This window comes from Equus caballus, chromosome 16 (genome assembly GCF_041296265.1).
Source record: "Equus caballus isolate H_3958 breed thoroughbred chromosome 16, TB-T2T, whole genome shotgun sequence".
In the NCBI taxonomy this organism is placed as follows: domain Eukaryota; kingdom Metazoa; phylum Chordata; class Mammalia; order Perissodactyla; family Equidae; genus Equus; species Equus caballus.
The window spans coordinates 80,545,194-80,568,017 of record NC_091699.1 but is presented as its reverse complement, the minus strand read 5'-3'; the positions used below and the strand labels follow the sequence as shown (position 1 = coordinate 80,568,017).

At 45.4% G+C, this 22,824-nt stretch overlaps 1 protein-coding gene and 1 long non-coding RNA gene across 3 annotated transcripts in view; one reads left to right on the top strand and one right to left on the bottom strand.

Moving 5' to 3' along the window:
- Positions 1 to 22,824, bottom strand: part of BFSP2 (beaded filament structural protein 2) — a 68,254-nt gene that overhangs the window by 1,039 nt on the left and 44,391 nt on the right. Inside the window, exons 5-6 of the mRNA XM_023620943.2 lie at positions 12,043 to 12,174; positions 1,214 to 1,434 (exon numbers count right to left, since the gene is read on the bottom strand). Coding sequence (XP_023476711.2) covers positions 1,214 to 1,434; positions 12,043 to 12,174 — 353 coding nt within the window. The remainder of the gene's footprint in view (positions 1 to 1,213; positions 1,435 to 12,042; positions 12,175 to 22,824) is intronic.
- The window catches only part of LOC111768418 (uncharacterized), a 54,972-nt gene continuing 41,217 nt past the window's right edge, over positions 9,070 to 22,824 (top strand). Inside the window, exon 1 of one of the 2 annotated variants that reach the window (XR_002800780.2) lies at positions 9,070 to 9,140. This is a non-coding gene — a long non-coding RNA (uncharacterized lncRNA). The remainder of the gene's footprint in view (positions 9,141 to 22,824) is intronic. The other variant, XR_011427034.1, reaches the window with a different exon arrangement.

Below are 22,824 nucleotides of genomic sequence, written 5' to 3'. Positions count from 1 at the left end.
ATTCCTTATTCAGTGGATGCCCTAGAAGGGACCTTGGAGGAAACTATGAAGACAGAGAATTATGATAAAATAAAGGCTTGCATTTCCTTAGCGAGCTGGCAAGGAAGCCAAGCCTCAAGACTCATGCATATGCCCCTGGGATCCTTACCCATTACAAAAAGATGGCACGGATGCATATACATGTGCATATGTATACAAAAACGTGTATATGTGTATATATACACACGCACATGTATACATCATAGACATAGATATGCCATTCCTAAGCCCTTGCTTTTCTCCAGTATGGAGGTTGGAAAAGCTAATAGGTGCTTTCCCAGCATCCCTTGGAGGCAGGTGTAGTCATGTGAGCAGGTTCTGGTCAATGAGCTATAACGGAAGGCCCACTGGAGGCCTTCAGAAGACGTCTGTCCTTCCCTGATAAAAGAAGAGAGCCACGCAGGGAAAAGCCTTTTTGCTGTCCTGTCTTCCCTCCCCTTTCTTGCCATGAACGAGGATACGACGTCTGGAGCTGTGGCAGGGATTGGCCACCATGGGTGACAAAGATGGAGACAAAAAGTTAATATATCAGGGATTCTATATTCGAAAGATGAAAAGAGCTTGGGACCTCAATGAAGTCACTGAGCAGCCTAGACGACCTCATTTCTGGAACCATTAAATAAACACGGCTTATGCCCTTGCTGCTCAGGGGGTGGTCTGTAGGCCAGCAGCATGGGCATCACCGGAGAGTTTTGTTAGAAATGAGAAATCCCCCCCCCCCCGCCCCCACCCTGGCACCTGCTGAAGCAGAATCTACTTTAAAAAAGATGCCCAGGTTTTGGGTGTTTTGAGTACACATTAAAGTTTCAGGATCAATGGTTTATAGCCTCATTAATTAGGGTCTATTACACGCAGCTGAAAGCATGCATAACATACTATGTATGTACCAGACACGTATGAACACATGTACTCATGTCTATGTATGTTTATATTCATGTATACAGAAATACACAAATGTATACAGTGTATATAGGCATCTAATATATATTTGTCTATATATTTGTGTATATGTGAATAGAAAAATCCCGGAAGGACACAACTAGGCTGTGTGTGTGGATGGGTGTTGGGAAGTTTGGAATTAATTACTTTAATTACTTTTATAGTCTTCGAAAAAATTATTTTTAAACCCATGGGTATGAATTCCTTTCATAATTAAAGAAGCCAAGAGACTGACCCGCTCTCCTCCCGGTCCAGCAGGGCGTGGTAGGACGCCACGTCCCTCTGCAGCTGGCACTTGTGCGCCAGCAGATGCTCTCGCGCCTGCTGCTGCTGCTCGGCCTCGGCGCGCATCTCCCGCAGCTCCGCCTCCAGCCGGCCCACCACGGCGCCCAGGTTCTGCAGCTCGATGTCGTGCCAGTGCTTGGCATCGTGCAGGGTGTTCTCCAGGCCTCGTTTCTACAAAAGAGCGAGCACAGGTCCAAACCCAAGGCCACCAGGCAGGGCCCTTGGTGGGGGGCGGGGGGTGCGTACAGCAGTGGGAGGGGCTGGCACGGGCCTGGTCTGTCCATTTCTCCAAGGACAATGACCTTGCTAGGCTTACGTGGCTCGCGGGGGTGGGGGTGGGGGTTGGAATAATGAATCCTCCTCAGGAGGCCTGACTCTGTTTAGTCTAATTCACTGATCCTTCTGATGGGGGATGGGAGGAGGAAAGGAAGACAGAGAAGGGAGGAGGGAGGGTGGAGGGAGAGAGATGAGGTGTAATAGAGAGAATGAGAGATGAGTGAGAGAATGAGAGAGAGATGAGAGGCAGTTTGCAGGTGTTTCTTCAAAGAAATCTTGCTCTCTGAACTGCCTCTGGGCCTTTTTGCTCATGATTTCTCACTCCCGGGGTGGCTGCTGACACCCCGCACATCACTCAGCTAAGATGCCATCTCCTCCAGCGCTCTTTCCCAGATTGCGGTTGTTAGAACGACTGTCTCTGGCCTTTGTAGAGTCAGCATTTTTTTCCCTTAGTGTCTTAGTGGCACATCTGGGCTAATTCCTTTTCTCTTGCTGCCCCGTCACTGTGGGTTCCTCGGTGCCCCATGCTGAGCCCACTTCTCTCCGAGCTCTGCCTCCCGGGCCTGCGATGGTTGGTGTCTTCCACAATCCTGATTTTGGTTGTCCCTCTGCCGATGACTCCTGCACTGGTATTTCCAGCACACATCTCTCCCCCAGGCACGGACCCACCACTGAACTTCTTACTGGAAACATACAGTCCACGGGCGCCTCGAATCAAGGTGTCCAAAACGGAGCCATTCTGAACCTGTTGGCCCCTCCTATTCTGTGCTTCAGCTGGTGCACTCACATGAGCTAGAAACTGGGGAAAGACATGTTTCTGATCTTCTTCCTTCCCAAATTCAGTCGTCATAGTCCTGCCTCTTGTATATTTTGAGAAGTTTTCACATTTGTGCCCTCTTTCCAGCCACCAAAGCCCAGGATCGATGCATACCACCTCTCACCTGGCATCACCTCAGAGGCCTCTTAGCTCTTCTCCCCGCCTCTAGTTGCTCTCGTCCTGCATGCCCCACATGGCAGCCACAGTGCTCTGGCCAAGGTCCAAATCTGGGCTTGTATCTCCTCCTCCTCCTCGCTTGGCTCACTCCTACTCATCCCCAAGTCCAGGCTCACCTTCCCTAGACACTCTCTTGCCCCTGCCACCACCGGACTGGGTTAGGGGCCCCTCGCTGGGTTTCCGTGGCTGCCAAGGCACACGCATGCCCTGAACTCACCATAGTGGGCTGAGCTTCTTAGGGGCATGTCTCCTTTACCCGATGGTGAGCTCTTTGAGAGCAGGAACGAAGTTTCTGTAGCCCTAGTGACAAGACAGTGCCTGGCACGGAGTGGGTGTTTGTGTGTGTATATTGCCCAGGATGACAACACTTGTATTATGGCTACACTTATTGCCATTCCTGTCTTCCCATCAGACTGGAAACCTTCTCATCTTGCCATACACCAAGCCCTGCAAACTGTAGGGCTGGCCAATAAACACCTTCAAAAAACTGTGGACATCTGTCTTTAACATTTTTAATAGTAATTATGGTGCATCTATAATTTAGCATCTGGCTTTTTATATAACACATAAGAAACAAATAAATATCTTTCTAAATTGGATTGAATCAAATCTAGATGAAACAAGTTTCTGTACCCTGCCCCCCAGGAGATTTTTCACTCCCTTTTGACCACCATGGCTGAAATGGAAGATTCTTGGCCATGATGCCATCTGGAATTAAGCAGGGGGAGCCATATTATCTTGTTTAAGTCTTCTTAATTGCATAGGATATGAGGATGTTGAATCAGATTCCCATCCTAGGTACATTTACAGGTGGCAAAATGTGATCAACAAACACAGACTCAGAGTGAAGGGATGGAGAACAATACTCCAAGCTAATAATGAACAAAAGAAAGCAGGTGTCGCTATACTAATATCAGACAAGGTAGATTTCAAAGCAAAACAGATAAAGAAAGACAAAGAGGGACAGTATATAACGATAAAAGGGACTCTCCACCAAGAAGACATAACACTTATAAATATATACGCACCCAACACAGGAGCACCAAAATTTGTAAAGCAACTCTTAATAGAACTAAAAGAAGACATCAACAACAATACAATAATAGTAGGGGACCTCAACACACCATTAACACCAATGGACAGAACATCCAGACAGAAAATCAACAAGGAAATAATAGAATTAAATGAAAAATTAGACCAGATGGACTTAATAGATATATATAGAACACTTCATCCAAAAACAGCAGGTTACACATTCTTCTCAAGTGCACATGGAACATTCTCAAGGATTGACCATATTTTGGGAACCAAAGCAAACATCAATAAATACAAGAGAGTTGAAATAATATCAAGCATCTTTTCTGATCATAACGCTATTAAACTAGAAATCAACTACAAGAAAAAAGCAGAGAAAGGTGCAAAAATGTGGAGACTAAACAACACGCTTCTCAACAAACAATGGATCATTGAAGAAATTAAAGAAGAAATCAAATATTATCTGGAGACAAATGAAAATGAGAACACGACATACCAAATCATTTGGGATGCAGCAAAAGCAGTCCTAAGAGGGAAATTCATCGCAATACAGGCTCACCTCACTAAACAAGAAAAAGCTCACGTAAGCAACCTCAAACGACACCTAACAGAACTAGAAAAAGAAGAACAAACAAGGCCCAGAGTCAGTAGAAGGAGGGAAATAATAAAAATAAGAGCAGAAATAAACGATATTGAAACAAAAAAGACAATAGAAAGGATCAATGAAACAAAGAGTTGGTTCTTCAAAAGAATTAACAAAATTGACAAACCCCTAGCCAGACTCACCAAGAAAAGAAGAGAGAAATCGCAAATTAATAAAATCAGGAATGACAGAGGAGAAATCACAACAGATACCAATGAAATACAAGAGATCATAAGAGAATACTATGAAAAACTATATGCCAACAAATTGAACAACCTGGAAGAAATGGACAAATTCCTAGACTCCTACAATCTCCCCAAACTGAATCAGGAAGAAATGGAGAATCTGAATAGACCAATCACAAGTAAGGAAATAGAAACGGTAATCAAAAACCTCCCCAAAAACAAGAGTCCAGGACCAGACGGCTTCTCTGGAGAATTCTACCAAACATTCAAAGAAGACTTAATACCTATTCTCCTCAAACTGTTCCAGAAAATTGAGAAAGATGGAGAACTCCCTAACACATTCTATGAAGCCAACATCACTCTGATCCCCAAACCTGACAAGGACAACACAAAGAAGGAGAACTACAGGCCGATATCACTGATGAACATAGATGCAAAAATCCTCAACAAAATTTTGGCAAACCGATTACAGCAATACATCAAAAAGATTATACACCATGATCAAGTGGGATTTATACCAGGGACACAGGGATGGTTCAACATCCGCAAGTCAATCAACGTGATACACTACATCAACAAAATGAAAACCAAAAACCACATGATCATCTCAATAGATGCAGAGAAAGCATTCGACAAGATCCAACACCCATTTATGATAAAAACCCTCAGTAAAATGGGTATAGAAGGAAAGTACCTCAACATAATAAAGGCCATATATGATAGACCCACAGCCAACATCATACTCAATGGACAAAAGCTGAAAGCCATCCCTCTGAGGACAGGAACAAGACAAGGGTGCCCACTTTCACCACTCCTATTCAACATAGTTCTGGAGGTGCTGGCCAGAGCAATTCGGCAGGAAAAAGAAATAAAAGGAATCCAAATAGGTAACGAAGAAGTAAAACTCTCGTTGTTTGCAGACGACATGATCTTATACATAGAAAACCCCAAAGAATCCACAGAAAAACTATTAGAAATAATCAACAACTACAGCAAAGTAGCAGGGTATAAAATTAACGTGCATAAATCAGTAGCATTTCTATACACTAACAATAAACTAACAGAAAAAGAACTCAAGAACTCTATCCCATTCACAATCGCAACAAAAAGAATAAAATACCTTGGGATAAACTTAACCAAGGAAGTGAAGGATCTATACAATGAAAACTACAAGACTTTCTTGAAAGAAATAGGCGATGACATAAAGAGATGGAAAAACATTCCTTGCACATGGATTGGAAGAATAAACATAGTTAAAATGTCCATACTACCTAAAGCAATATACAGATTCAATGCTATCCCAATCAGAATCCCAAGAACATTCTTCACAGAAATTGAACAAACAATCCTAAAATTCATATGGGGCAACAAAAGACCGCGAATTGCTAAAGCAATCCTGAGCAAGAAAAACAAAGCCGGCGGAATCACAATCCCCGATTTCAAAACATACTACAAAGCTACAGTGATCAAAACAGCATGGTACTGGTACAAAAACAGGTCCACAGATCAATGGAACAGAATTGAAAGCCCAGAGATAAAACCACACATCTATGGACAGCTAATCTTCGACAAAGGAGCAGAGGGCCTACAATGGAGAAAAGAAAGTCTCTTCAACAAATGGTGCTGGGAAAACTGGACAGCCACATGCAAAAGATTGAAAATTGACCATTCTTTTTCACCACACACCAAAATAAACTCAAAATGGATCAAAGACCTAAAGATTAGGCCTGAGACAATAAGTCTTTTGGAAGAGAATATAGGCAGTACACTCTTTGACATCAGTTTCAAAAGAATCTTTTCGGACACTGTAACTCCTCAGTTGAGGGAAACAATAGAAAGAATAAACAAATGGGACTTCATCAGACTAAAGAGCTTCTTCAAGGCAAGGGAAAACAGGATTGAAACAAAAAAACAGCTCACTAATTGGGAAAAAATATTTACAAGCCACTTATCCGACAAAGGGTTAATCTCCATAATATACAAAGAACTCACACTGCTTAACAACAAAAAAACAAACAACCCGATCAAAAAATGGGCAGAGGACATGAACAGACATTTCTCAAAAGAAGATATGAATATGGCCAATAGACACATGAAAAGATGTTCATCATCGCTAATCATCAGGGAAATGCAAATCAAAACTACACTAAGATATCACCTTACCCCCGTTAGATTGGCAAAAACATCCAAAACCAAGAACGACAAATGTTGGAGAGGTTGTGGAGAAAGAGGAACCCTCATACACTGTTGGTGGGAATGCAAACTGGTACAGCCACTATGGAAAACAGTATGGAGATTTCTCAAAAAGTTAAAAATAGAAATACCCTATGACCCAGCCATCCCATTACTGGGTATCTATCCTAAGAACCTGAAATCAGATATCTCAAGAGTCCGTTGCACCCCTATGTTCATCGCAGCATTATTTACAATAGCCAAGACGTGGAACCAGCCTACATGCCCAGAAACTGATGATTGGATAAAGAAGATGTGGTATATATACACAATGGAATACTACTCAGCCATAAAAAAAGACGAAATTGGCCCATTCACAACAATGTGGATGGACCTCGAGGGCATTATGTTAAGCGAAATAAGTCAGTCAGAGAAAGACGAACTCTATATGACTCCACTCATAGGTGGAAATTAGTATATTGAGAAGGAGATCTGATCGGTGGTTACCAGGGAAAAGGGGGGGTGGGGGGAGGGTACGGAGGGGGAAGTGGTGTACCCACAACATGACTAACAAAAATGTACAACTGAAATCTCACAAGGTTGTAATCTATCATAACATTAATAAAAAAAAAAAAATGTGATCAACAGAAAATAAATCTGGATCATATTTGGTCTAGGGTTACTGCTTTGCTGGTGAGATCGGAAAACCCCTCTGTGGCAGTGAGGATGCAGAGTTGGCCATCTGGGTTTTGAGAATCATTTGTTCCAGTCTCCCTGGGTTGTTTCCCTTTGTTTATCAGGAAATTGCTTGGTTTGTGAGTGGTTGTTGTTGACGTTGGACCTGTAACATCTGTGATTTGGAAAAACCTTTCATGGAATCATGGTTGGATCATCTGTCTACAGTGTTCGCTCCATGTTCATAGGTGATTTCTCCATGTGGCCTGGGGTTTTCTCTGATGACTTAGGACCCACTGCCCAAGGAGGGTTTGTGGGAACTCTTACCAGAGGTCCTGTGTCTCTTCCATCCCACCCTCAGAGCCCAAGCGCTGCTTCCCCGCTAAGTCCCTGACATGCTGGCCCAGTTCTCACAGAGATGCCTGAGCTTGAGTGACTATGATCAGGCCACTGCTGCAGGTCTCCTAGTCTCGGCCATTCAGCGACAGAGAACCAGCAAACGGAGACCACAGAAGCAAGCTTTATTCCCCAGTCTCTGGAGATTTGAGACTTCCTTGAATTGCTAAGCCCCCAGAAAGTAAAATAGTCACCTCCTGTGATTTCTGGCCTTGAATTCCATTCCTGATCTGAATTGACTGAACACGGAGCTCAGTAGGCCTCAAGCACCGTTGTTGGTGCCTGGCTGCCAATATAAACAGTGCCTTGTTGGCAAAGGGGGCTGAAAGTGTTGCCAGCTCGGCTGTGTGAGGCTTTTAGAAGTCATGAGGGCCTTGTATGTGTGCAGGTTGCTCTGGCTGAGGATAACAGGGATGGCTGGATGGACTCTGCGGTATCTGAAAGCTGTAGGAGAGTGTACTGCCTGTTCCAGCTCACCTTGGCTTCAAGGCCCAGTGACCAGAACTCTGATCTATTACAGGCAGCAGGGGCCGAGACAACCTGTCTTGGGTCCTGACCACAGCCAGCATGCCACTACTCCCACGTCTTCCGGTTGGGGGGGTGAGTTCTTTTCCCATTTGTTCCAACACTTAGGACCACAGGGTTTAAGTGAGGTAACCAGATGATGCGAACTTGGGGTTACTATAGTAGTGGTTATAAGAATAATTTTACAATGATAATTAATAATAGATACCACTTCTTGACTCTTCCCTCTGCCAGGCACTGTTTTATGGGCTTGCCCTGCATCATCTAATCAATCACCCAATGACTTTATGAGGAAAATTCTATTATGGTCCAGTGGTAGGTCACATTTCCAAAGGCAGCTGCACCAATGATCTGCAGCCCACAGGCTCTTCCTCCATGGGACCTTGCCACTGCCTCATCAAGGGGTGGAGTTTTTCTCCCTTCTCGTGGAATCTGGGCTGGTCTGTGGCTGCTTTGACAAGTAGCGGGCTATATAAGTGGTGTTCAGGGACTTTCAAGCCCAGGGGTTAAGAGGCCTGGTAGGTTCTGTGCTCACAGTCTGAGGGAAGCCAGATGCCACACGTCAGAAGTCCCACAAGATGAGGAGGTCAAAGCTAGCTACGTGGAGGGGCCACGTGGAGCAAGAAAAAGAGATGCAGAGCTGAGGCACCAGATGTGTGAGCTGAAGAAGCCATTCTTGGATGTTGCAGCCGGAGCAGGTGCCACGTGGAACAGAGAAGAGCTATCTGCCGAACTGGGCTTGAATGCTGGACGAATGGACAAATGATTTACTGTTGTCTTAAGCCACGAACACAGCAGGCAGATAAGATACCTAAAACAGATCCTCACTTTACAAGGGAGCAAACGGAATCTTAGAGAGGTCACACAGCTGGGATTCCAGGTTCCAGAGCCTGAGCCCAGTTCCCGTTCCACAGGACGGCTGTGGTGTAGTAGGGTGATAGAGCTGCAGGGTTTGGCTCCTCCACTTGTTACTCAGGTTAGTGGGCATATCCCTGAGCCACAGTTTTCTCTTCTGAAAAATGGGGCTGGCAGTCACCATCCCCACACTTCTACGTGTTTCTATGAGAATCTGATGAAAGAATGCACGTGAGCACATTCTTGTTACTATTCGCATCACTTTGAAGAAATTATATTTTGGGCATTATATGAAGTATTTTGGGGACATAAAACTAACTAGACATGGTCCCTGCCCTCAAGGAGTTAACGTGACTTCAGTGGAAAGCTGATATAACGACGAGACCCGCAGAGCTCTGAATGTGAGTGGGTGGGGGAGAGATCCCCCAGCTGTGGGAGTTGGGGTCCAGGCTTCACGTGGGTGTAGCACCTCGGTGTCTTCCATCTCACCTGTGCCAAGGGTGTGGAGGAGAGGAGAGGTAGAGGAGGGCAGAGCTGCGGGGAGGGGGTCTCCTTCCAGCCAGGGGAAGAACATGTCCAAGGGTTCAAGGGTAGGAAAGCAAAAGGTGAGTTCTGGACCTTAAAATAAAGTCCGAGCTGGCTGGTGCTGGCAAAGGAAGGCTTTCTGTTTTACCCCCAGGCAACCGCAGGGCATAGGGACATTGAAAGAAGGGATAGTAGATAGAGGAACATCCCAGATGGTGTAACAGGGGACAGGTAAAGCCTATTGAAGGGAGGAGAGGTTGGACAAAGCTTCAGAGATATTTTGAGATGGGAAATGGAAGCCAGAGAGACCTCACGTTGGGGGACCTTAATCTTATCTGCGGAATGGTGCGGGTGACAGTACCTGCTGAGGGACAGAGGTGAGGGTGGGCCGGGGGCTTGCTGAGAATGGAGACTGCTGGAGCCGCCCCTCTGGGGAACACAGTCCCCCTCTGCTGTGGTCAGTCATTCGTGCGCAGGTTTTCTCTTAGCACTCAGCTTCTGAGCTTTGGGGGGCAGGAACCCTCGGATTCATTTGCATCCCCAGGATGTACGGGAGGGCTTAGAACCAGCGGGCGCCCAACATACTTGTGTGGATGTGTGCTGAGGGATGGGCCCCCTGCCACTTAGGCTGTGATTCATAAGGCTTTTTTTGATGATGTGTGCTGGAGGATATGTCCCCAACCTTTTCCCTGGAACTTTCCGTCACTGGAAGAGTGGCAATTTTGGCAGCCACAAGGACATCTGGGAAAGAAATGACAGCCCCTTAATTGTGCCTAAAGCAATTTGGACAAAAAGCAGCACCCCTGATAGTAGGATGTTTATCAAGGGTTATGGCAGGTGAATAAAACTGATTAGCAGAAAATTCACATAACTGAATAAATAATGCAATCTCTTTCTGACAGTTTTTTTTTTTTGAGGAAAATTAGCCCTGAGCTAACTGCTGCCAATCCTCCTCTTTTTGCTGAGGAAGCCTGGCCCTGAGCTAACATTCATGCCCATCTTCCTCCACTCTATATGTAGGATGCCTACCACAGCATGGTGTGCCAAGTGGTGCCATGTCCACACCTGGGATCAAACCGATGAACCCCAGGCCGCAGAAGCAGAACGTGCACACTTAACCGCTGCGCCACGGGGCCAGCCCCTCTTTCAGGCAATTTTTTAAAGTAGCATTACTTTAGGCCGTAGCTTCTTGATTTTTCTCACCTCAAATCCTTTACTTACATAGCCTTGCACTGATCCAGATCCCATCACAGAACGAGGAGGAGAGAAGTAGATATACGAGACGTATGTTGTGTCATGTTGTGTCATGACAAGACTGAGCGTCTTCCCTGAGCTGAATGGGCATCATGTGACCTAGTTGGCTGGAGGACCCCTGACCCAGGTGAATGAAGACACTTGAAGAATGGAACTGGGGTGATGAGATGATCTTGCCACAGGCAGAGAAAAAGTCGTTTCTGAGGGGAACCAGCTAGAACGAATTCTTGAGCTGACTTCACGGTAGTCTGTGCTCCAGTGGGAGGTGGGGCTGGTGGTCTGGTGAAGGAGCTGATTTGCGTGGCAAAATTGAGAGGAGGGTGTGGGGGGAGTGGTGGATGGAAGGGACACCAGCACTGGTATCCGAACAGCCCCAGGACTGGAGACTGAGGGAAGAGAGGGGCTTCTTGGGCCTCAATGGCATCCAGACCGCCTCAGGTGACACGAGGGTGACACAAACCAACCCCTTCGAACACTCCAGTGTGTACAACATGCTGTGGTTCAAATAGGCAAACATGGCCCCCTGGAGGGGCCTTCTCGGAAGATCAGCAATCAGAGGGTCGATTGCTATGTTATTAGTAATTATTTTAATTAATAATAATAATAATAATAATGATGATGCAAGAGACCTGCCCACAAACCCCAGTGACTTTGAGGAGCTCATGAGCTTACTAGTCTTAGGTTGGGTTCCCCAGAAGCAGAGCCTGAGATGGGGATCTTGGTACATGTAAATAATTGAGGGGTTGCTCCCAGGAGAAGGGGAGCAAGGAAAGCAGGATAGGACAGGAGAAGGCGCTAGGCCAGGAGGGGGTCTCAGCTGGAGTCTGGCTACAGCCTGATCCCACGGAGAGCTCTGGATTGTGAATTGCACCATAGAGCAGTCTCACTTTGAAGCAGGTGGGCTGGGCTTTTCAATCCCTCTGTGAGTGAATCACTGGCTGGGAAGGTAGGCTGGCCTAACCTCCTAGGCCAGGGCGATTCTCTGGTAAGAGGGACAGCTGAGAAGGGGCATCTATGGGTGTTAGCTGCCAACATTCGCAACAGCCTGGTGAAGGGTATTTCCGGGGGGCACTAACCATGTCTACTATACTTGTGACTCAGTATCAGATGAGCCTTTCAGGCCTCAAAACTCATATGCTGTGAGATGGGAATTCCTTGCAAACGATGACTTGTACAGCTACAATCTGACAGTTGAGAGCTAAAAGTGACACAAAACACGCCAGGGCTCTTCCTAGCCCACTCACCAGGGCCCGCAGGGATTCCGTCTCAGCCTGGAGGCTCTGGACTTGGCACGAAGTGTTGTGTAACTCCACCCTGAGGGCAGCAGCCAGCTTCTCCTCCTGGGTCCGGGCCATGCGGGCCACCTCCGCCTGTTGCTGTGGAGAGTGAGGTCTCCGGTGAGCAGGGCTGAGTCGAGAGCCCGTCCCTCCCTCTCATCCTTTCTGATGACCACTCCACTGCCTCTCACTCAGAGGAAACAGCTGTTAGACTTTAAAATCCCTCTTTTTCCATAGGTGCCCTCACTAACGTGTATACAAACACTTAGTTTGTTCACACAATGCACGCAAATAGAATAGAATTCAAAAGATTTTTCTAAAGCATATTAGTAGAAAGCCTCCTTCTCTTTCTGTGCCCTAATTACTGAGTTGTCCTGTTTGTGGTTTCTTTTACCTCCTTCCAGCAATATTTCATATATTTATAAACAAATATGTATGATCATCTCCTTTTGCTTTGGCACTTAATATATCTTAGAAATTATTCTGTATCAGTGAATATAGACCAATTACATTCTTTTTAACGGCTGCATGGTATTGCCTTGTTTGGAAGTACCGTAATTATTTAGAAGTCCCCCACTGATGGACACTTAGATTGTTTCCAGTCTTTGCCTGTTACAAACAATAGTGCAAAGAATAACCTTACGTCCCTCACTTTTTGTACGTGGGAGTACCTCTGAGGGGTAAATTCTTTCATTAGAACTGCTGAGTCAAAAGGGTAGGTATTTGTAATTCTGATAAATGTTGTCAAATTGCGCTTTGGAGAATTGTTACCCCTTCCAGGACTGAAAGACGGTGCCAAAGGCCCCACACCTTCCTCAAACAAGGAGGTAGCCAACTTGATCCGAAAGTCCCTGCTTCCTTGTGAAAACGCGTCTGGCCGCAGTTGTTAATACGAGGGAAGGGCTGTGTTTTGAATCTTCTCCCCAGAGCAAGATGGACACATTCTGATTCCTCCCCATATATTCAGGGGAGCAGGACCCTGTTACTCTTCTCATTTCTGAGGAAAAGGGAAGAAACTCGAGATCATCCCCACTCATCTTCAGTGCAGTCTGGTGGAATGTCTCCCAGCCACTGATGAAGGAGGAAAAAACTGCTTTCTCTCCTAGGTTACTGGCTTTCTGGATTTACCATTTTCCCCATAGATTAGTACTTATTTATGGAATTATGCAAAAATAGTCTAATCTATTTGACTGGCTAAGAAACCCCAAGTCAAAAGGCTCATATCTCAGTAGTTCTGCCAGTTCTTGCTGTTTGAGGGCTGTAAGGAGCTCTACAAAAATGTCCATTAAAGGCCTGGGAATGGCTGAAAGAGAACAGAAGCCTTGAGCCCAGCTCTGACTGGTCAGCCCATGGCTGTGTGTCCCTGGGCCATCATTTAGCCTCTCTGAGTCCCTGTCCCTGCCCACAGAATGTAGGTGACAATGATTGGAGAATGACAACCACATGATGGCTACTTCTTGGGGTCCCTATGAGGCTTCCGTCAGGTTATATACGTGGAAGCTTTTAGAACCTTAAAAGCATGCAAATATTGGCCGTGTAGATTTTCTATATGTAAAATGTAATAGTAGCCAACGAATGAGTTTGTGAAAGCCACTATGGGCTGAATACTACCAATGATGATGAACATGTGTTAAGCACTGACTCTGTGCCAAGCACTCTGTTCGCAGCTTTAAGTCCATAATCTCATTTAATCTTTACAACCCTATGAAGAAAGCATCACTGTTATTCCCATTTTACATGAGGAAACTGAAGCACAGAGACATTGAGTTATTTACTCAAGACCATATGGCCTATAAGGGACAAAGCTGGGACTTGAGCCCAGCAGCAGACCCCAGAGCTGTGCTCTTAATGTGTATTTAATGCTGCCACTTCCACCAATCCATCAATTTAAGACCCCCCCAAAACTGGAGTTGTCTTCTGCAAAGTGAGGGTGGCTCACTCTAAGACACCTTCATTGTCTGCCAAGTCCTCCTCTGATCAGTAACCCCATTCTTCTTCCTCTCTTTGGGGTTGGGGTCTGGCCAGATGGGCTGTGTGGGTGGGTGGGAGGCAGGAGAGAGGGTGACCTTGCAGGAAAATAAAGTCAGGCAATGCAGCTACACAGAGTGCCAGGGCAGCTGTGAGCTGGAGCCGGCTAAATTTTCAGGAATTTTGTAAGCTGGTTGTTAAACACAGCCATCATTAAAAATTAAATTATATCAGCTTACAATTAAATAAGTTATATTAAAAATGGTAACAAATACTCAAAACACATCACTTGCTAATTATTTACAGTTTATCGTTATCTACGATATTGAGGTTATTCACACCGATGGTACCTGTGTGGTGGGAGTAACGCAGGGTGGTGTGCCCCTGCACATCTCTGCACACTCTGTGCTCGCTGACGTCAAGTTGGTGGTTTGAAATCAGCCATGGTGAGAGTATTTACACCATGGAAATTGGCAAACATTACGAGTTAGGGATTGAATTATTGTTTTGTTGATTGTCTAGACTTAAGAAAGAGATGCAGAAAATGTTAATAATGCAGATTAAACTTAAAAGTGGGTCATGTCTGTAGCTATTGCATTGTGAATAGCACAAAAATTAGAGGAAATATTTTTCCAGTATGAAGTTACTTACATCATTGATGAATCAACCCATTGAGATCAAGGAAAATATCAATCAAAATTTATAGCAGAGCGATCCCCATTCATCACTGATGTGAGTGACTTTTTGCTTAATAAGATATTAATAAGTATTTTTCTGTAGTCTGATATTGTGCCACTATCGTTGATGATAGAATTATAAAAACGGTTGGCGGATTTTGCAATAAAAGGCAAGTCACACTGAAGTTATAGGTGCAAACGGAATGGCAATGTAAGTATTTTATTTTAAAATTTATTCTATTTCTAAAATTGCATAAAGAAAATATCAACAGAAATTTCCATGTTGCCTTTAAGTGGTATTGTGAATTTGACTGGCACATAAATCACATGCTCAGATTTCCCCGCAGAGAGCAGTCGTGAACCATGACCAGCACACTTGGGGAAGAGCCAGCATGAGGGGAAGCCATGGCCCATAGAGGGAAAGTTTCAAAGCCTTGGTGGGCGGGTCTGGGGTAAAGTTGCTGGCCAAGGCTAGAGCCACAGTCCCCATATAATCTGTCCCTCCTCTCAGCACAGACAATGAGTGGCTTGTATTCAGTCGTTCAGAGGTACATACTGGTCCCTGGAGGACTCAATCCCCATGTCTTGGTTTCATTAGCAAAATGCTGTACCCAAGTCACTCCCAGCATTCCTGAACAACCACCATGGTTTTCCACGTATCTGAATACTAACTCATACCATTTCTATTTAAACCAATCCACTTTTTCTTTGTAAATAAATGTGTTTAAAATGCAAACTGTAGATAAGTTCTCAAATTTTAATGTGCATCAGCCTCATCTGGGGGATCTTGTGAAAATGCAGGTTCTGATTCAGGAGATCCTGAGTAGGACCCAGGATTCCGCATTTACAACTCCCACGTGATGCCTGGTCCATGGAAGCAAAGTTCCAGATTGCTACAGAAACTGATAAAACCGTGTCACTTTCCACAGAGAGAAGATAACTGAGAAATTAATAAAGTTGAAACACACCAATATTATTACATTCTAGCAAATGTTCTTGCCAAGTTGCTGAGTCCCAAATCCTGCTTTCTCTTTGCTGAAAGGTGAGATTAGTAAGTATAAGAGAAGAGTTAATGACCTACCAGCACCAAACGGAAACTTTCTTATACAGTTTAAAATTGAAAGAGAAAAAGAAATTAATTTGATCACTATGAGTTTCTGTGTTATTTTATATCATACCCATACTTTCTCAAATCAGCTTACCACAAGTGAAACTCGCCCTTCATTTGGGGACAGTTAATTGCTTTAACTCACAGAAAAGTATTACATGCTCTTTGCCAATTTAGATTTCTGCTTTCTGGTTATTGTAATAACTCTACTTCTGTTTCCATTTCAACCCAATGCCTTCAGATTTCTCCTCACAGACCAAGCAGGAGGGGTGTGATTCTAGACCCCGAGGATGGGAAGGCAAGACTAGGTTTTGTCGCTCAGTGCAGTGGCCAGGATGCGTAAGGAGATTCAAACAGGTTGGTTCCCAGGCTTTCAAAAGCAGCTTGAAACCTTGGCTCCCCTGTGTGGGAGCTGAGCTGCCCACGTTTGTATTCTATGTATATTTCTGGGGCAGGAGAGCATGCTGACATTTTGAAACATGGCAAAAATTTTCAAATTAAACAATTTTAAAATTAAATTTGCATGTTATTGCATGTGAAGGATGGATGTGAGAGAAGAAAAGCAGCATGCTTTTGAGTAAGTTAGAATGAAGCATTTGAAGGTCTCCAAACGGAGGGGAAAAGCCATTTCCAAACCTGTCCTCTTTGCTGATTAGGAGAGCCATTCTCAAAAACCCCCTGGGCCATGACCTGGGGGTTGGAAGAAATGCCACTTTGTAGTGTGAGGAGAGAGTCAGAGCTTTGGAAGAGGCAGAGTATGGAGAGTAATGATGCAGGAGTGTTCGTAGCAGAAATGTGTCCAGGATGGGCGCTCAGCGGTTGAAATGTGCATTCTGCCTTTTCCCGAGCAGTTGCTCTGTGGGTTTTGGCAAGTCACTCGAGCTCTCTGGTTTTTGCAGATGGTGAACAACAGCTTCATAAGAGCATTGTTCTGCCTCAGAGTACAGCTAAACACCTTGCTCTTAAGCTTCTTAGATCCCACGGGATTGTGCTAACCTCTTCACGTTCACTATCATGGAGAAAGGGAAACCAGTGGACCACTTGGGGAGACAGGGGCTCCCGACTTTGTATCACAGAAGAATCTTATCCTACAAGGAGCGCACAGGATCGTGGTTTGGAAAGATCATGAAAGTCTGGCCTAATCTTTTGGTCTTTCAGGACAAAGGCCTCCCAACCTCACATTCCACTCGCTCATTCTTAAAGAAGAAAAGGAATTAAGGTTCCCCCCTCCCTGTAATCTGGCCAGGTCAGCCCAGCAGTTATTGCTTCTGGACTCAGAACATGTGGTTTGAGTCCCAGCTCTGCCACTTTCTAAATGGGTGAGCTTGGGTAAGTTACCAAGCCTCTCCATGCCTCGGTTTCCTCCTCTTAAAGGGATAAAATCACAATACCCGTCTCACGTTGGGAAGATTAAGTGAGAACAGGCCTGTCAAGTGCTCAGAAGACTGTGTGGCACTTGGTAAATGCTCAATCCTTGCTTTGCTGGCCCCGCTTCCATGGCGCATCTCGCTGTGCCCTGTAGAAGAGTGGTCTTTCCATTGCCTCCGCCTGCGCCCCAGCCAACCTCGCCCTAGACTATAGGTACTTGTGTGCAGGGACAACTTCTTACTCACCCCTCTTTCCCCCTGGGGACCTAACATGGCTTTTTACACCTAGGACATGCCCAACAACATTTATTGGAATTCTACAACATGTCCCAGGTACTTGCTAGGAACTACAGAAGAGGAGGAATCTACCAGGAATGGAATTAAATCAAATCTCCTTTTCATCAGGAGATTAGCCATCATTATTATAATGACTATAAGGCACTTTACAGTCATACGATGTCATATAAATGTTATTTGGCTAAGGATAGCTTTTGACAGGCAGCACACCCCCCTGACCTCCCCCAGCCAGCTGTAGGACATATTGGGAGAAGGCTGGATGCCATCCAGTCTTCTCCGGAGACATGGGGTCTCCTTAGTGGGAATTACAAAGAAGTGCATGTCTGCCTCAGTGAAACGTCAACGCGGGCAGAAGAGCTGGCCCGGGGAGGCTCAGCCAGGTTCCTCCTTGACTTTGCACAAGAGCTGCCTGGCTGTTGCCGCTGCTCTCTTTAGGGTGTAGGACCAGTTCCCACCGTCGGTCACAGCCGCCAGAGGAAACACAGGAACACACGACTTTGGGGACTTGCTGCCCCCTTGGTCATAAGTAAGCACACCTTGCTGATGAAGGTGGCAGAAGAGGCTCAGCAATGAGAGTAACTCTGAAAAGAGGAACAGATTTTTCTTCTTAAAACAATTATCAGAGAGGTCTAAATGATAGTGTTTTTGTTCTGGCTCATGGAGATCATCCCATTCCTAAGAAGGGACTCCTCTGCTTTTTCCCTCCTAGGAGACTAGTAAGTGTTGAATATGAACACAGTGCCTTACTTTCTCACGGATTTGGGATGTTTCATCTTTGCGGATCTCTTATTTTAGAAGTAAGGTCCCTGGCTGGCCCGGTGGCGCAACGGTTAAGTTTGCACGTTCTGCTTCCGTGGCCCGGGGTTCGCTGGTTTGGATCCTGGGTGCGGACATGGCACCACTTGGCAAGCCATGCTGTGGCAGGCGTCCCACGTATCAAGTAGAGGAAGATGGGCATGGATGTTAGCTCAGGGCCAGTCTTCCTCAGCAAAAAAGGAGGATTGGCAGCAGATGTTGCTCAGGGCTAATCTTCCTCAAAAAAAAAAAAAATAAAATAATAATAATAGAAGTAAGGTCCCTACACTTTTTCTGGGAAACAGCCACTGTTAAGAAATAGCTTTGGGATCAGCAGAATCAGGTGGTCAGGGGTGGGCATTCTTTGAAGCCAGGGACTTTGTGTCCACAGCACCATGCACAGGGCCTGGTGCCTGATTTGTGTATGACAAATGGAGTCTGCATGAGTGGGTGAGTGAAAATTCCTGGTAGAAGGTGTGAGGGGGAGGTTGCAATGTTCGGAGATCCCCTACATAGATAGTCACTCAAATATTGGTTGTCAACCACTTGTGGGGTTGAAAACACAACACAGAAGATAACAGCCTGGGAGTGCCCTCTATAACACACATAGTTGTGCTGGGTAGGGTCAAGAACAGGCATAGGATAGGCAGTGACTACTGCAACCAGACAGTCTCTTTATTTTCCCTTTTAATAACTACTCTGATTCCCCCCAACACTGCCCACCAGCTGTATGCACCAGCACACAGCTACAGAAACCAAATCCTGGCCTCCCGGCTCCTGTAATAACCCTTCCTTATTGACTAACAACATCTTTTGAAAGCCAGCTGGAACTACCATAAATTAAGTAAAAAGACAAGTGACTAGCTAGGAACATATTTACAACTTATATCACAGAGAGAGGACTAATTTCTCTACTGTACAGAGAGCTGCTACAAACCAGTAATAAGCCCAAGACCCAATAAAAATGGGCAAAAGATATGATCTGATGGAACACACCAAGCAAATATGGATGAAATCCAGTGTGAAAAAGATGTTCCATCTTCCTCGTACTATGAGAAATGCAAAATAAAACTGCACTGAAAAATCACCCTTTTTTACCTATAATATTGGCAAAGGTCACAAGGTGTGCGAATTCCCAATATTGGTGAGGATGTGGGGAAGTGGGCACTGTTGGACATTTCTGATGAGAATATGAATTCTTACAACCTTTATAGAGGGTAATTTGGCAATATTTATCAAAATTACTGATGCATATAATTTTCAACCCAGCAATTCCACATCTATGAATTTATCCAACAGATACATTTCTATATTGGGAAATGAGGGACACACAAAGTTAGTGACTAGGCTTATTTATAATAGCAAAAGATTGGAAGCCACCTAAATATTCATCAGCAGGGCATGGGTTAAATAAATCCTGGGATATCCATTAACTGGAACAGGGACTGGCAACTTTTTCTGTGAAGGGCCAGATAGTAAATTTCTTAGGCTTAGCAGGCCATGTGGTCTCTGTGGCAACAATTGAACCCCTCTGATGTAGCGCAAATGCAGCCACAGACAATATGTAAATGAACGAGCATGGCTGTGTTCCAATAAAACTTTATTTGTGAAAAACAGGCGGTGGGTCAGATTTGGCTGGTGGACCATAGTTTGCTGCCCCCTGTGGTACAACATCAAGCAGCTGAAAGCAGTATGTTCTGAATACTACTCTTGTGCAAAAAGAGAGAGAGAAAATATGTACCTATTTCCTGGGGTATGCATAAAATGTCTCGGAAAGGACAACATTGGCAACCCCATGGAAAAGAACTGGATGGCTGTGATATGGACGGGGTGACACTTTGCTGCATATCATTTTGTACATTTGGAACCAAGCAAAAGTATTATATATTAAAAATGCTCAAATAAAATAAAAGTAAATGAAAAAAGAAATAAAAGCAAGCTGGGACCATTATGCAAAACACGCTCTGTGACACACTATGAGGTGTGGAGATGCTGGGCAACAACCCCCTTCAGTGCCTGAACCATGGCTTATTTCACCAAAGAGCCACTGGGGACGGACGACAGGCGGCTCGTGGACACCCAGGGCCCCCTAGAGCACAGACGCTCTCAGGGGTCTGCTCTTTCTACCTTCCTTGAAAGGAACTCTCCCAGATGGCTGTCTTGCCAATACCACAGCAGGCCGTCTTGCAGTCTAGAGCCGGTAACCTCAGCTGAGCAGCAGAAATCCATTTTAACCCTATTTCATATATCCTAGAAAATACTGACTCTTTTTGGTAAAAGCAAGCAAAGAAAAGGCATAGACACAGCAGCCTATATAAAATATTTGCCCTTACAGGACAAATTATTGTTTGTGGATACGGATGACATGGAGACACGTTATCCAAGGTTTCTAGTCTCCTCATGGATGGACCTAGACCTCAGCTGTCCAATATGGTAGCCACTGGCCACATGTAGCTATTTAAGTAAAAATGAATAAAAATTAAATTTAATTAAAATTCAGTTTCCCAGCTGTATCAGGCACATTTCAAATGCGCAATAGCCACATGTGGCCAGTAGCTACCATATTGGATTGCTGCACAGACTATAATATAAATAATAAAGTAAGCAATATAAGTAATCAGGGTTCAAGTCTGTCCTTTATGGTTGTGAACAGATATCCTAAAACAGTTCCATCATTGCAGAAATTTCTATTAGAGGGCACTGCTGCAGTCAGTCTCTAATGTCTCTTCCAGCTCTAAGACTAGTAATAACCAGAAACTTCACATTCATCTCAGTCTGTTCACCTCTCTTCATTCTTAACGGTCTCCACGATCTGTCATCCTGACGGTTTAAGGCGTGATGGTTACAGCTCAGATAAAGTTCTTGACCACAAATGCCTTAAACTGACCTGAGGCGAATGCAGACTCACTGTCAGGGTTGCTAGCACGGAGCCATCTCTTTGTCATGGAGTTCCTGGCCTGTAGGGCCTCTTGAAAGGGGGCTGAGTTCTCTCTCATGGTTGCCTCGCACCCCACCGCACCAGCTTGTGCTGGTAATGGAATAAGGCTTTGGTTGCTGTACACATCATCCAGCTGCAGCAAAGAGGGAGTGAGGGTGTGGAGCCCTTCCCAGGGAAGGAAGGTCCCAGGGAGGAGGTCAAGAAGGCAAAACAGAGGCTGCTTTGCTGGGAGCAGACTGCAGGCCAGGCTCAGGGCCAGGGAGCAAGGACCTCTCAGTGCCTCGGCTGAGAAACTGGACAAGGAAGAGAGGACCTGGACTCCCCCTGGAGGAGGTGGGCTGAAGTTAGCGCTGCCTGCCTGGCAGAGGAAGCAAGATGGCAGGCAGTGGGGCACGACGCAGTCTCAGTTCTCTGCTGCAATACTGGGTGGCCTGGTGTGGTGGGCAGAAATCCAGGATGGTCTCCGTGGTCTCTGCCCTCAGGCATTATGCTCATGGTTAGGTTACTTTACATGACAAAGGTGAGGGGATTTTGCAGATGTAATTAAGGTCCCCAAATCAGTTAATTTTGAGTTGATCTAAAGGGAGAGTGTTCTGGGTGGGCCTAACTTAATCAGATTGAAGCTTTGAAAGGGTGGTGCTCTTGTGCTGGCCTTGGAGGAGCAAACAGCTCTGTTACCAGCTGCCTATGGAGGGAGCAGCCTCTAGGGGCCGAGGGCCCCAGTCCTGCAACTGCAAGGAGCTGCCTTCTGCCCATAACCTGGAGGAGAATGCAGCTCTGGCTGAGACCTTGACTGCAGCCTAGTGAGACCCTGAGAGCAGAGGACCCCGTTACCCTGTTACGGTACGCCTGGACTCCTGACCACAGAAACTGTGAGATAATCCATGCTTTTTCCTTTTTTCTTTTTGAGGAAGATTAGCCCTGAGCTAACATCCATGCCCATCTTCCTCCACTTTATACGCGGGATGCCTACCACAGCATGGCTTTTGCCAAGTGGTGCCATGTCTGCACCAGGATCCGAACTGGTGAACCCCGGGCTGCTAATGCGGAACATGTGTGCTTAACCGCTGCGCCACCGGGCTGGACCCATGCATGTTGTTTTAAGCCACTATGTTTGCAGTACTTGGTTACAAAGCAACAGAAAATGAATATACCACACCTTCTTGGGGGAGGAGCTCGAACCCATCAATAGGCACACTGAAGTGCAAAGGTCAACCTCCTGAACCCTAAGCAGCTTGGTCTAGAAACTTGGGAAGCCCTTCGCCTGCTTGGGGGCCCTGTTGCCAGGAGGACTGCACATTGTAAGGAAAAGGTCAGTTGGAAGAAACATTTGATTATATTTATCATAATGGACATGAAAAACGATAACTGCATAATATTTTTGAAAGTGTCTTTTTGGCTGCCCTAAGCATCATTTTCCTGTTGGTGATAAAGGACCTTTGAAATGGTTGCATCTGTGAAAGGAAAACTTCGTGGAAATAGTCTGGCTGCAGGGAAACTAGAAGCTCTGGCTTCTCTTTCCCCTCCCTCCCTCCCTTCCTCCCTCTCTTCCTCCCTCCCTCCCGCTCTCCCTCCCTTCCTGCCTCCCTTTCTTTCTGT